Raw genomic sequence first — 13399 nt, forward strand, 5'->3', positions numbered from 1 at the left:
GCCGCAGAGATGCCTATCTATTCCTCTTGCAATAGAATCCCCTACCACTATAGCTTTCCCACTCTTTTTCCTGCCCTCCTGTGCAGCAGAGCCACACACGGTGCCATGAACTTGGCTGCTGCTGCTTTCCCCTGATGAGTCATCCCGCTCAACAGTACCCAAAACAGTTTATCTGTTTTGCAGGGGGGTGACCATAGGGGACCCCTGCACTACCTTCCTTCCACTGCTCTTCCTGTTGGTCACCCATTTGTTATCTGCCTGTGTAACCTTTACCTGCGGTGTGGCCAACAAACTAAACGTGCTATTCACGGCATCCTCAGCATCGTGGATGCTCCAGAGTGAATCCACCCGCAGCCCCAGTGCCGCAATGCGGTCTGTCAGGAGCTGCAGCCGGATACACTTCCCGCACATGTAGTCATCGGGGACACTGGAAGCGTCCCTGACTTCCCACATAGTACAGGAGGAGCATAACACGTGTCCAAGCTCTCCTGCCATGACTTAACTCTTAAATTAACTTAATTGGCAACAACAATGACAAAGGTTATCTGCTGATAAAGGAAAAGAAAAAGAAAAACTACTCACCAATCACCAGTCAATCACTTACTCCCTTGGCTGTGACGTCACCTTTCGATTTCTTTTTACTTCTTTGTTTATCTTCTGCCACTGCAGTTGCACCGGCAGGCCTCACGAATTCCCCACTCGAAGTCCCGCTGCCTCCTCAATCTCGGGCCTTTTATAATCCGCCTCACAAACTCCCCGCTTGAAGTCCCGCTGCCTCCTCAATCTCGGGCCTTTTATAGGCCGCCTCTCGAACTCCCCGCCTGAAGTCCCGCTGCCTCCTCAATCTCGGGCCTTTTATAGGCCGCCTCTCGAGCTCCCCGCTCGAAGTCCCGCTGCCTCCTCGATCTCGGGCCTTTTATAGGCCGCCTCTCAAAGTCCCGCTGCCTCCTCAATCTCGGGCCTTTTATAGGCCGCCTCTCGTACTCCCTGCTTGAAGTCCCGCTGCCTCCTCGATCTTGGGCCTTTTATAGGCCCCCTCTCGAACTCCCCGCTCGAAGTCCCGCTGCCTCATCGATCTCGAGCCTTTTATAGGCCCCCTCTCGAACTCCCCGCTCGAAGCCCCGCTGCCTCCTCGATCTCGGGCCTTTTATAGGCCCCCTCTCGAACTCCCCGCTCGAAGTCCCACTGCCTCCTCGATCTCGGGCCTTTTATAGGCCGCCTCACGAACTCCCCACTCGAAGTCCCGCTGCCTCCTCGATCTCGTGCCTTTTATAGGCCGCCTCTTGAAGTCCCACTGCCTCCTCGATCTCTGGCCTTTTATAAGCCGCCTCTCGAACTCCCCGCTCGAAATCCCGCTGCCTCCTCGATCTCGGGCCTTTTATAGGCCCCCTCTCGAACTCCTCGATCTCGGGCCTTTTATAGGCCGCCTCACGAACTCCCCACTCGAAGTACGAGTTCTCATTCCTAATCATTTTACCCCGGCATGGGCTGAAGACGTGATTATGATCGGTTGTGATGTTGCATGCCGTTGAAAAGACCGCCAGCACTTGTTTTCCAAGCTCAAACTTGAAGAATGAAAAATAGAAAAGGATTCAGTTTTCTAAGGATAATCATGTTGTACCATTTTACAAGCGGGCATGGTATTCACTTTATTTAATATAGCTCCCTATTTGTTTTCACCCAAAAAGTATGTTGCAGTGAAATGGTTTTATAGGCCTATTTACTGTGTTTGTACTTGGAATGCATAAAGTACATTATATGCTACTTGCAGATAGATACATTGAGAATGCATGTTTCTATACCTTTTGGTAGTGGTACTTTATTGAAGGTTGGTATGGCTGGGGTGTTTCTTTAATACAGAGGATCTTAAGCCAAACAAAAGCTATCAATAACCTGCTCGGTGTCATTGAGGTTTGTGAGCAGTATACATTTTCTGGGGTGTTAATGTGGACAGTGGGGAACTGGGATTTCATTGGTGTGTTGATCCCAGGATCTCCTCCCACTGAGCTCTCTGGTAAGGCTCTGGAGCAGGACAACAGAGGGAAGACCACACCCCATGAACAGTTTGTGTATCACTCAAATTGCTGAATGTCCTACAAATGTTTAGCACACATGTTTCTTGTGGAATGTGTCACGTTGTGCTACATCTGAACAAGACATTTTTTGCTGATGGAAGCAAAATCTGAACAAGCCTTTAGCCCAGTGGAAGTAGGCTAATTATGCAGGAGGTACATTTTTATTTGGGGTGCGGGGGTGGATGATAAGGCTATTTATTGGTTTCACTAGCCACTGCAACCTCCTATCAAATTTGTAGTTTGTATATTCATTGAAGGATTCTGAGTTGGCCTTCATCAAAGGTCATGAGAATCAGCATCCATGCGTCTTTCCAGTTCCTTCAGTATATGGCTCAGATCTAGCTCTCAATGAGCCACAAAGGCTGTGTTTTCTTTTGTCATGATGGATTAGGGGAAACAGATGATTCTGCGTAGAGCTCTATGCTAAGGAGAGATGCTGGGTTTTTAGGAGTCTCAGAGTTGGTGTTGAACTTGGAAAAAATGGGGGAAAAAACTCTTGCATGACATGGATCCTGATGAGCTGCAGGAAGGTTATGATCAGGCCCTTGCCTATTTCAGCGATGCACTTCTCATGTTTTTTGAAAACCCTTGCAGCAAGGATCTCTAGGAAATTGCTGTTCTACCCTGGGGGAAGAAAGGGCTAACAGCAGGCCTTCCTCCAGACTGCCCAGGTCAGTCATACTGCAGGGTATTTCTTGCTTTCCACTAATCCTTTCTATCGTTCTGTGCAAGCAAGGAGTTGGGGAGCGGGTGGAAGGGCAATACTTTTCTGTGCAAGCAAGGAGATGGGTATCACTGTTAATAAAGGATGAGATCAGTGCATTAGTGAGAAACTGTATTGGCTCAGAAGATCAAGATGTTGAATCAGTTTGGGGGCGGATAAGGAATAATAAGGGGAAAAAGTCACTGGTGGGCATCTATAGGCCCCCTAACAGTAGCTACACTGTTAGACGGAGTATAAATCAAGAAATAATGGAGGTTTGTAAAAAAGGAACGGCAATAATCATGGGCGATTTTAACCTTCATATTGATTGGACAAAGCTCATTGGTCAGGATAGCCTTGAGGAAGAGTTCATAGAGTATATCCAGGATAGTTTCCTTGAACATTACGTTGTGGAACCAACCAGGGAGCAGGCTATCTTAGATCTGGTACTGTGTAATGAGACAGGATTAATAAATGATGATATCGTAAAGGATCCTCTAGGAATGAGTGACCATAACATGGTTGAATTTCAAATTCAGTTGGAGGGTGAGAAAGTTGTATCTCAAACCAGTGTCCTAAGCTTAAATAAAAGAGACTAGAAAGGTATGAAGGCAGAGTTGGCTAAAGTGGACTGGAAAAATAGATCAAAGTATGGGACGGTTGATGAGCCGTGACAGACATTTAAGGAGATATTTCATAACTCGCAACAAAAATATATCCCAATGAGAAGGAAAGACTGTAAGAGAAGGGCTAACCATCCGTGGCTAACTAAGGAAATAAGGGATGGTATCAAATTGAAAACAAGGGCATACAATGTGGCCAAGACTAGTGACCATAGGATTAAGAAAGTTTTAAAAACCAGCAAAGAACGACTAAAAAAATTAGAGAGGGAAGATAGATTATGAAAGTAAACTAGCACGAAATATAAAAACAGATCGTAAGAGCTTCTATAGGTACATAAAAAGGAAACAAGTGGCTAAAGTAAATGCTGATCCCCTAGAGAATGAGACTGGGGAATTTAATAATGAACAGGGAAATGACAGAGACTTTGAACAAATATTTCGTATCAGTCTTCACGGTAGAAGACACTAAAAACATCCCAATAGTGGATAATCAAAGGGCTATAGGGAGGGAGGAACTTAATACAATCACTATCACTAAAGAAGTAGTACTCGGTAAAATAATGGGACTAAAGGCGGAGAAGTCCCCTGGACTTGATGGCTTACATCCTAGGGTCTTAAAAGAAGTGGCTGCAGAGATAGTGGATGCATTGATTGTAATCTACCAAAATTCCTTGGATTCTGGGGCAGTCCGAGCGGATTAGAAAACCGCAAATATAACATCCCTATTTTTTAATAAAAAAGGAGGCAGACAAAAAGCAGGAAACTATAGACCAGTTAGCCTGACATCTGTCGTTGGGGAAAATGCTGGAGTCCATTATTAAGGAAGCAGTAGCGGGTCATTTGGAAAAGCATAATTCAATTAAGCAGAGTCAGCATGGTTTTATGAAAGGGAAATCACGTTTGACAAATTTGCTGGTGTTCTTTGAGGATGTAACGAGCAGGGTGGATAAGGGGGAACCAGTGGATGTAGTGTATTTGGATTTCCAGAAGGCATTCGATAGGGTGCCATATAAAAGGTTACTGCACAAGATAAAAGTTCACTGAGTTGGGGGTAATATATTAGCATGGATAGAGGATTGGCTAACTGTTTTCTGTTAGAGAGTTGGGATAAATGGGTCATTTTCCGGTTTGCAAACAGTAACTAGTGGGGTGCCGCAGGGATCGATGCTGGGTCCTCAACTATTTACAATCTGTATTAATGACTTGGATGAAGGGACCGAGTAATGTAGCCAAGTTTGCTGATGATACAAAAATGGGTGGAACAGCAAATTATGAGGAGGACACAAAAAATCTGCAAAAGGATATAGACATGCTAAGTGAGTGGGCAAAAATTTGGCAGATTGGCTATAATGTGGGAAAATGTGAGGTTATCCACTTTGGTAGAAAAAATAGAAAAGCAAATTTATAATTTAAATGGAGAAACATTGTAAAGTGCTGCACTACAGAGAGACCTGGGAGTACTTGTGCATGCAACACAAAAAGTTAGTATGCAGGTACAGCAAGTAATTAGAAAGGCAAATGGAACGTTGGCCTTTATTGCAAGGGAGATAAATTATAAAAGCAGAGAAGTCCTGCTACAGCTGTACAGGGTATTGGTGAGGCCACACCGAGAGCACTGTGTACAGTTTTGGTCTCCATATTTAAGGAAGGATATACTTGCATTGAAGGCTGTTCAGAGAAGGTTCACTAGGTTGATTCTGGAGATGAGGGGATTGACTTAAGATAGGTTGAGTAGGTTGGGCCTATACTCATTGGAGTTTAGAGGAATGAGAGGTGATCTTATTGAAACATATAAGATAATGAGGGGGCTCAACAAGGTGGATGCAGAGACGATATTTCCACTCATAGGGGAAACTAAAACTAGGGGACATAGTCTCAGAATAAGGGACTGCTCATTTAAAACTGAGGTGAGGAGGAATTTCTTCTGAGGGTTGTAGATCTATGGAATTCTCTGCCCCAGAGAGCTGTGGAAGCTGGGTTCTTGAATATATTTAAGACAGAGATGGACAGATTTTTGAGTAATAAGAGAATAAAGGGTTATGGGGAGCGGGCGGGGAAGTGGAGCTGAGTCCATGATCAGATCAGCCATGATCTTATTAAATGGCGAAGCAGGCTCGAGGGTCCAGGTGGCCTACTCTTGCTTGTATTTTTTATGTTCTTATGTTTTCTCTGACCTTCCAGAGCTTCCAAGTAATGAGCTCCTATAGCTGAGATGTTAAGTACTAATTGTCTAATGTTAGGAAGAATGAAAGGTCCCTGATGGGTTTATGCAGTAAGCCTTCTGTTATGAGGTCAGTAAGCCCCAAACCCAGGTTCAATCCCTGGTCTTTGCTGAGGTAACTGAAATCAGCTGGGCTTCAGTTGTGGTATTCCAATTGTCAACCGTGGCCATGGGTTGAGGGGGGGTATAAAATGTCAGGAATTGCATTTGTGATGATATCTTGTGATCCCTCCTAGAAGTACATTAGTTAAGAACAGGATCGTGCTTGTCTGTGGTGCCCCTGTACTCAAATAGCCAACCATCGATTATGACGAAGAGTAAGATACCAGATGACAATCATCGTCCGCTGAACCATATCCTAGCAAAAAGTCAACACCTTCGAGAAGGGAGAAAGTTGGGGTTGCTTAACTTCCCTGCTTGCCTGTGGACTTGACATTGCCACAGCCATATTTTTGGCTGCCTCCATGCCTGAAAGGCAATATACTTAAAACCCTGAAATTTATTTTAATACATTGTTTTTTTAATTATATATAAGCTAGAGATTTATATGATTTGTCAAAGTGATACCAGGAAAGTTCAAGCAATATTCTTAAAATTGTGGCATGAAGGTAAAATAAATATTCTCAACACTAATGGTAGCGTTTTTCTAGGTTGGAACTTTTGACTGCCATGTAGGATCACGCATCTGCAAGAACCTCTATTTCCACCAGCCTTGCATTGTAATATTCAAAGGCAGTGGAACACGTGCATTTGAAATACATCACGGTAGGGACTCTGTTCTCGTGTTACCTTGGCAGTTATGAAACACAGTGTTCTTAATATCTTGGTTGTCATTTATCTATAAATTATTCTTCTGGCCAGGTTACTTGTGAAAGATCATTTCTGGGGTAAACTTTGGCTGGCAACAGGGAAAGGTTACAAAATGTGCTTTTTGTTGGTCTACATTGTGTCAGTTTGGCTCAGTGGTAGTACACTTGCCTCTATATCAGAAGGTTGCGGGTTGAAGCCCCACTCCAGGACTTGAGTACATAATCCAGGTTGACACTTCAGTGCAATACTCAAGGAGTGCCATGCTGTCAGAGGTGCTGCCTTTCAGATCAGTATTAAACTGGGGCCCCGTTTGCACTTTCACGTGGACATAAAAGAAGCCATAGCACTATTTGAAGTTGACTTCAAATAGGGTTCTCTCGTACCTTGTCCAACATTTATCTTAACCAATACCACCAAGAAAGATTGGTCATTTATCTCATTACTGTTTGTGGAACCTTGCTATGTGCAAATTGGCTGTTGCTGAACAACAATAACTACACTTGAGAAGTAATTCAGTGGCTGTGAAGTACTTTTGGATGTCCTAACGTCATGAAGGGAAGTTCATTCTTTTCACTTTTCATTTGCATCTTCTACAAAGAAGTCCTCTGCTCAGGCTGTGCTCTCTCTCTCCCTCTCTCGAGACTGAATATGAAAATTATAATTGTTTTATGGTATGTTAATGCATTCAGGTGATGAACATTATTTCATGATGCATTTTATCCTAAAAGGTAAGAAGGTTCTCTACGACATAGTGTCCTTTGCCAGAGAGAGCATCAATGCGCCTGTTATCACACTTAGTCCGAAGAATTTTCCAAAGCAAGAAAGGGAACCTTGGCTTGTGGATTTTTTTGCACCAGTAAGTTCTTTCTTGAAATATATTTTAAATATAAAAAATAAGCTTCTATCAACAGTGCTGGCTTGCCAGGTTATTTCACTGACTGAAACATTTCTGTAGTATCCTGGTGTAGTCTAATTTTCCCATATACTCATTAAAAGAATTTATAATTGCTGTCTAATTTTTACTAAATTTGTCATAATTGGGAGCTTTGCTCTAATGCTAATAAAGATGTATTTGTAATTGGTGTACAGCTCCAAATTAGAGCAGGGTAAATACAGAGCAGATTGTCTGTAAGTAAGTCGAAGGTTACAGATAAGATCATAGTATAGCGAGCCTTATCTTTGCACTGCAGTACCTTTTATCGCCATTTAAATACATGCTTGGTTTTGAAAAGTAGCTTTTTGTTAAATTCCAGCTCTAATTGAGCACATATGGATTTTGTCTTTAGAAAAAAAACTGATAAAAAAGTCCTCATTTTTACAATTATTTGCAAACACATTAGTACTACTCGCAATAGACAAAGTAAATTATTTATGCCCTCAAAATTCAAAAGTAGAAAACAGTTTTAATATTTGATAACTTATATTGTTGAAGAATGCAAAGTGTGGAGTGAAATAAGGCCATTTGGCCCATCAAACCCACTTTATTCCAACGTGATATATGACTATTCTAACATAAACTACACCTCCCCCATCACCTAAATTCCTTTTGAAAACTCCTCATATGCATTTCATTAATATCTCCATAACACTTAATCCCACTCCAGTGAGAAATTCACAAATTCCATTAATGGCCATCAACGGTAACAGTTAAATTACTTTGGACATTCTCCATTCCCCATTGATAAAGGAAATCTAGTGCAAGTGAGTGATAATTTCTCTCAAAGTTAGGAACACTGCATGTATATATGAAGTTTTATGATAGTCACTTACCTTGTCCACTCATAGGGGTGAGGGGTGAATCCTGCCTCTGATTAGGTGACATATAATGTTCTGAGTTCCTGGTAAGTATTAACCAGTAAAGACATTTTTTTATCTCCTGTACCACTGCCAATTTCTGGAACAACCTCTCAAAGGATTGGGAACCTTGTTTTACTCTGTTTCTGTACATATCTCGCCCTTTTGGAGTTCCCCGTCAAGAATAGAACCAATCCTGAATCTGGAATATAGTCAGACCACCTGTGTTTTAGTTCTAGTTTGTTCACCATCCCTACAAGTAAGATCAAATGCCTTGTAGTCACCTGTTATTGAGCTGTGCTGGACTGTAGAGTGTCAAGAAGGTGATTGCTGTAGTACTCAATTGTGTGGTGAGATCGAAGCTCCACCAGTAGCATCTCATGGCAAATATAGATGGGTAATGGCTGTGTCCATATCCACCACGTTCCAAGACAAATAATAAATCAAAATGTTTGTAGCCAGTCCTCCATTTTAAGGCTTCTAGCAGTCCAAAAATCCATCCTCACTTTTTAAGATATGACCAGAATTTGAAGACCATATTACAAAACAGTTTAATTATAAAGCTCTAAAGAAAAGTCTAGAATCTCTTATTTGTAAAGATGGCCAATGCCATCAACACTTAATAGACAGCCTGTAGTCCATTTGAAGAATCAGAAATGTTCACTCAACAGAAATTCGACCCTAGACAATTTAAAATCTTGCTCCTTGCTCTTCATGGAAGGTTTTCGGTTTGAATATTTTAAGTTTATAAAGAACCAAAACGAATAAAAGACTTCTGGGAGCCGAATTTGCCCCTTCCCGGCCCGAAACGGAGTGCACGCACCCTGTTTCAATGGTTTTTACTGTCGCAGTGGTTGAGGTCACCTCTTGAGGGACATTCCGCTCTTTGTTGTTTTTTCTTATTCGGATCTAGAAGGCACTCTTAATGGGGGCGGTTATGTGGCGGTAGCAACACTAGATAGGCGTAAGTTGGGGGCGAAGCAGAGTGGCCGCCACGATGACGTCATCATGGCACCATGGTTCTCTCCTTCACTTAAAGGGGAAAGCCTCCGTGATCTTAAAACTTCGGTCCACTGGGCCACCAGGGAGGGTTTCGGCCGGACCAGTGGCCTGGCACCCAAGAAGGGGTGCCAGGCTATCTGTTGGTGGCTCGGCCGAACCCGGGAGCATGATGGTCAGGCCAACATGGCAGTCGGGCAGGCCGAAGATTTTCACAGCGGAATTTCGCCGTTGGTGGAGTTAAATTGGCGGTGCGCACTATGTTGACACACTTAACACGGATCGGCAGCAATGGAGCAGTAGGGGGGAGAGCGGGTCATGGCCGGGATAAAACGGGAGCGGAATTTTCATAATGGCAGCCAGTACACGAAAAGTCAGTGGCCATTGCACTCCGCAGCGTGGCCACCGCTTTCCAGTGTTACGGTGTTAAGAGGCCTTCAGGAAAGGGGCAATTTCGGCCCTTACTTTCTTTTGGCTACATACTTTTTAAAATTAATGATTCATGTAAATGTTATTAATACATTTCAAGGGATATGATGCTCTTGGAAATGAGATTTGATGCTAGAGCAGGCGGCATGAGTGTAAACAAAGTTGCTGATAGCATCAAAGAAACAGGAAAGTGGCATATTTCCATTGTGAAAAAAATGAGGAATAGCATCTCTACTTTGGGGATGTCCCCACCCCACTGGATTTTTAAATCATATTCATAAGTGGAAAAAAAAATCAATGAAGGATGTTAAGTACTATAATTGTTCAAAGACTCATTTAGGATAGTAATAAATAAAGCACCATTCATATTTTATTTATTTCTGTACAAAAAGGAATGTTCTAGGACTGCCCAAAGATTTTTAACTATGTATATTATTTGTTTATATGTATGTATTTAAAAAGATATACCTATAGTGAGTGTTCTTTAGATGTAATATACTGAACTGAGACACTAACTGTTGCTAGGTTTATTTGTAGTCTCTATATAATTAAACACTGAACTCTACTCCAATATTTTATAGCTAGATTGGTCTTTAAGCTCCTTCTGCCATGTACTGATAGAGCAGACTTCTCTAACCAGTTGCTAGGAGTCATTATGTGAGAAAATAATATTTATTAAACCTTCTGAGTGTATCCATAATCCACAATAAGAGTGTTTATGGTATAATTTAATACTCCATTTGGAGGGAAATGAATGGATGAGAAGACTGTCATGCCTCAGACCCGGATTTGAGCCCAGCCTAAACGGGACAGAAATATCGTCAATCTAATGCCTATTGAGGATCCCATTAAACTGCGTTTAGGCTAATCGCAGAGATTGAGTCCACATCCAAGCAAATATTACCCTATCTGATGCCAGTTATTTGTATGGAGAAAACATTTGCATGTGCTTGCTTTGATTCTGCTTAGAATCATAAATACCAATTAACCTTAATGGATCTCTTCTCTATCTGTTGTATGCATGAAGTTATAATAAATTGTACAACCAATATAAAATATTTCACATTGTAGTATATTCATGATATGTGTGACTGAAAGCTAGGTTGTATGTCTTTATCATTTTTAGTGGTGTCCTCCCTGTCGTGCCCTTTTGCCTGAACTGCGTAAAGCTTCCAAACAATTGGTTGGTCAGCTTAAGTTTGGAACATTGGATTGTACAATCCATGAGGGCTTGTGCAACACAGTAAGTCTGAACATTTTTCATACTATCGCTTACTAACAAATTACATTTAAATAACGCATTTAATATACAAAGATGGCCCAAGTGCTTCAGAGTTATTTTTATTTTTTTAAAAAAGAGAAATTAGATGGGGTGACCAAACAATTGGTCAAAGAAGTGGGTTTTAAGGAAGATGGCGAGGCAGAGGGGTATAGAGAGGGAGTTACACCTTGTAGGACCCAGGCAGCTGAAGGCACAAGTCAATGATAGGGGTGGGGGAGGAGGAAGAGATGTCAGTCAGGAACAGAGTTTTGGTGGGCTAGTTATAATAGCGCTGAGTAGATTACAGAGATAGAGAAGGGCAAGGACAAGAAGAGATTTAAACAAAAGGTGAGAACTTTAAATTTGAGGCATTTATGGGACTGTGAGCCAATGTAGACCAGTGAAGACAAGAGTAATGGGCAAGTGGGACTTGGTACGGAAGAGAATGTTTTAGATGAACTGATGGAGGATGGATACGGACCAGGAAAGCATTGGACTAGTCAAGTCTGGAAGCGACAAAGGTATGAATGAGTGTTTCAAAAACAGATAGACTGCAATAGGGGCAAAGATGGGTGATGTTACAGAGTTAGAGGTAGGTGGTCTTTGTGATAGGAAGGTTATGGTGGTAGGAGGTTCAGGTCTGGGTTTAATAGAAAGCCAAGGTTGCGAATAGTCTGGTTCAGCCTGAGACAGAGGCAGGGAAGAAGGGTGGAGTTTGTACCTAAGGTACGGAGTTTGTGGCAGGGGCCGAAGACGATGCCTTCAGTCTTCCCAATCTTTAGTTGGAGAAACTTGCAGGTCATCTAAAACTGGATGTCAGATAAGCAGTCTGACCGCACAGAAGCGGTAGAGGGGCTGTAAGAGATAGTGAAGAAGTAGAACAGGTGTCTTCAGCATACATGCTGAAGCTGACCCCATGTCTGAGGATGATGTTGCGAAGGGGCATACTTAGATGAGGAAGAGGAGGTGACCCAGGTTAGATCCTTGGAGAACTCTAGAGGTAACTGGGCAGGAAGCGAACCCAAATCAAATGGACAAGAGTGAAACTTAAGTGCAGTTAGTCCCACCAAGCTGGATAATGGAGCAGAGGTGTTGGGTTAAATCTGATCGGAGAGATTCAAAAATGGAGTTGCAGAAGAGATGGGCATGGGTCTGGACTTTGTTCAAGGACTTTGCAGAGGAATGGGAGGTTGGAGATGGTGCAGTTCTTTTCAAGTACAGAAGGGTTGAGGGTGAGTTTTTTTCAGGAGGGAGGTGACGGTGCAAAGTTTGAAAGGGAGAGAGACAGTACCTGAAGAGAGAGAACCATTTGCAATGTCATTCAGCATTGGGGCCAGGAAGGAAAGTTGGGTGGTCAGCAGTTTAGTGGCAATAGAGTCTGGGGAGCTGGAGATAAATCTTATGGACAAGATGAGCTTGGAGATGGTACAGAGGAGGGAGGTGACGATTGGGGAGGAGGTTCTGAAGAGAGGTTTTGGCTTGATGAAAAAAAAATTAAGTTGAAGAGTAATCATTCTTATATTGCTGTTCAAGCATGGTATCCGAGCTTATCCAACAACATTAATATTCAACCAGTCCAATGTTCACGAATACGAGGGCCACCACACAGCTGATGAACTTTTGGTGTTTATTCAGGTATGGAGTTTTTATATAACAGTTATTTGTTTTAATAACCATTTTTTTATTTTACCACTGATTTAATTAATTATTTTGTTTACTGTTTGTGTAGGATCTCATAAATCCTTCGGTAATTGCATTGACACCAGAGAATTTTGAAGAATTAGTTAAAAAGAGATCGCAGGATGAAATGTGGATGGTAGATTTCTATGCCCCATGGTGTGGTCCTTGCCAAGCTTTGATGCCAGAATGGAAGAAGATGGCCAGGGTAAGAGAAACATTTTCACTTTGCACCCACCCAAAGATTAAGATCTCGTTTTCAATTCAATTGAAGAATCCTTTAGAATGACTTTGCTTCAGACTATTTTTCCCAAACCAAAGTAAATTGATTATCACTTATATGAGTTTTCTCTTTAATAAATGATATGAACCTTATTTGAAAAATGTTTTACAATATTCTGATCATTTGAAAACTGATTTTGAATTTCATTGCATGCTTGGACCAGAATTGCATTGGAAGCGAATGGGAGTGGTCTACAATTTTATGATGAAATCCAAATTTGACCTGGATGTGTTCATTTTGATTTGACTGCATTGAACAAACCTACCTTCATAGATTGACTGTATTTTTCATTGCTTTTTATTTCACATTTTACCACTAAATTATTTTGAGTAGAATTAATAATCACACAACTTTGTACCAATTGCATAATGTGACATTATTAATAGTAGAATTGCTAATAGTCTTTCATTCACAATATATATACATTTATGTCCACGTCTAGCGAGTCTATTACACTTAGTGTCATGCTTGAAAGGGTCACACTTGGAAATGTTACATTTACACTTGATAAGCTCAACTATCAT

At 41.8% G+C, this 13399-nt stretch overlaps 1 protein-coding gene across 3 annotated transcripts in view; it reads left to right on the forward strand.

Moving 5' to 3' along the window:
• dnajc10 (DnaJ (Hsp40) homolog, subfamily C, member 10) overlaps window positions 1-13399 on the forward strand; it is a 104549-nt gene that overhangs the window by 56968 nt on the left and 34182 nt on the right. For all 3 annotated transcript variants that reach the window (XM_070875815.1, XM_070875814.1, XM_070875816.1), the window contains 5 exons: window positions 6273-6387; window positions 7161-7288; window positions 10781-10897; window positions 12449-12550; window positions 12645-12800. In XM_070875815.1, coding sequence (XP_070731916.1) covers window positions 6273-6387; window positions 7161-7288; window positions 10781-10897; window positions 12449-12550; window positions 12645-12800 — 618 coding nt within the window. The remainder of the gene's footprint in view (window positions 1-6272; window positions 6388-7160; window positions 7289-10780; window positions 10898-12448; window positions 12551-12644; window positions 12801-13399) is intronic.

The sequence above is a fragment of the Pristiophorus japonicus genome, chromosome 3 (assembly GCF_044704955.1).
Source record: "Pristiophorus japonicus isolate sPriJap1 chromosome 3, sPriJap1.hap1, whole genome shotgun sequence".
Classification (NCBI taxonomy): Eukaryota; Metazoa; Chordata; class Chondrichthyes; family Pristiophoridae; genus Pristiophorus; species Pristiophorus japonicus.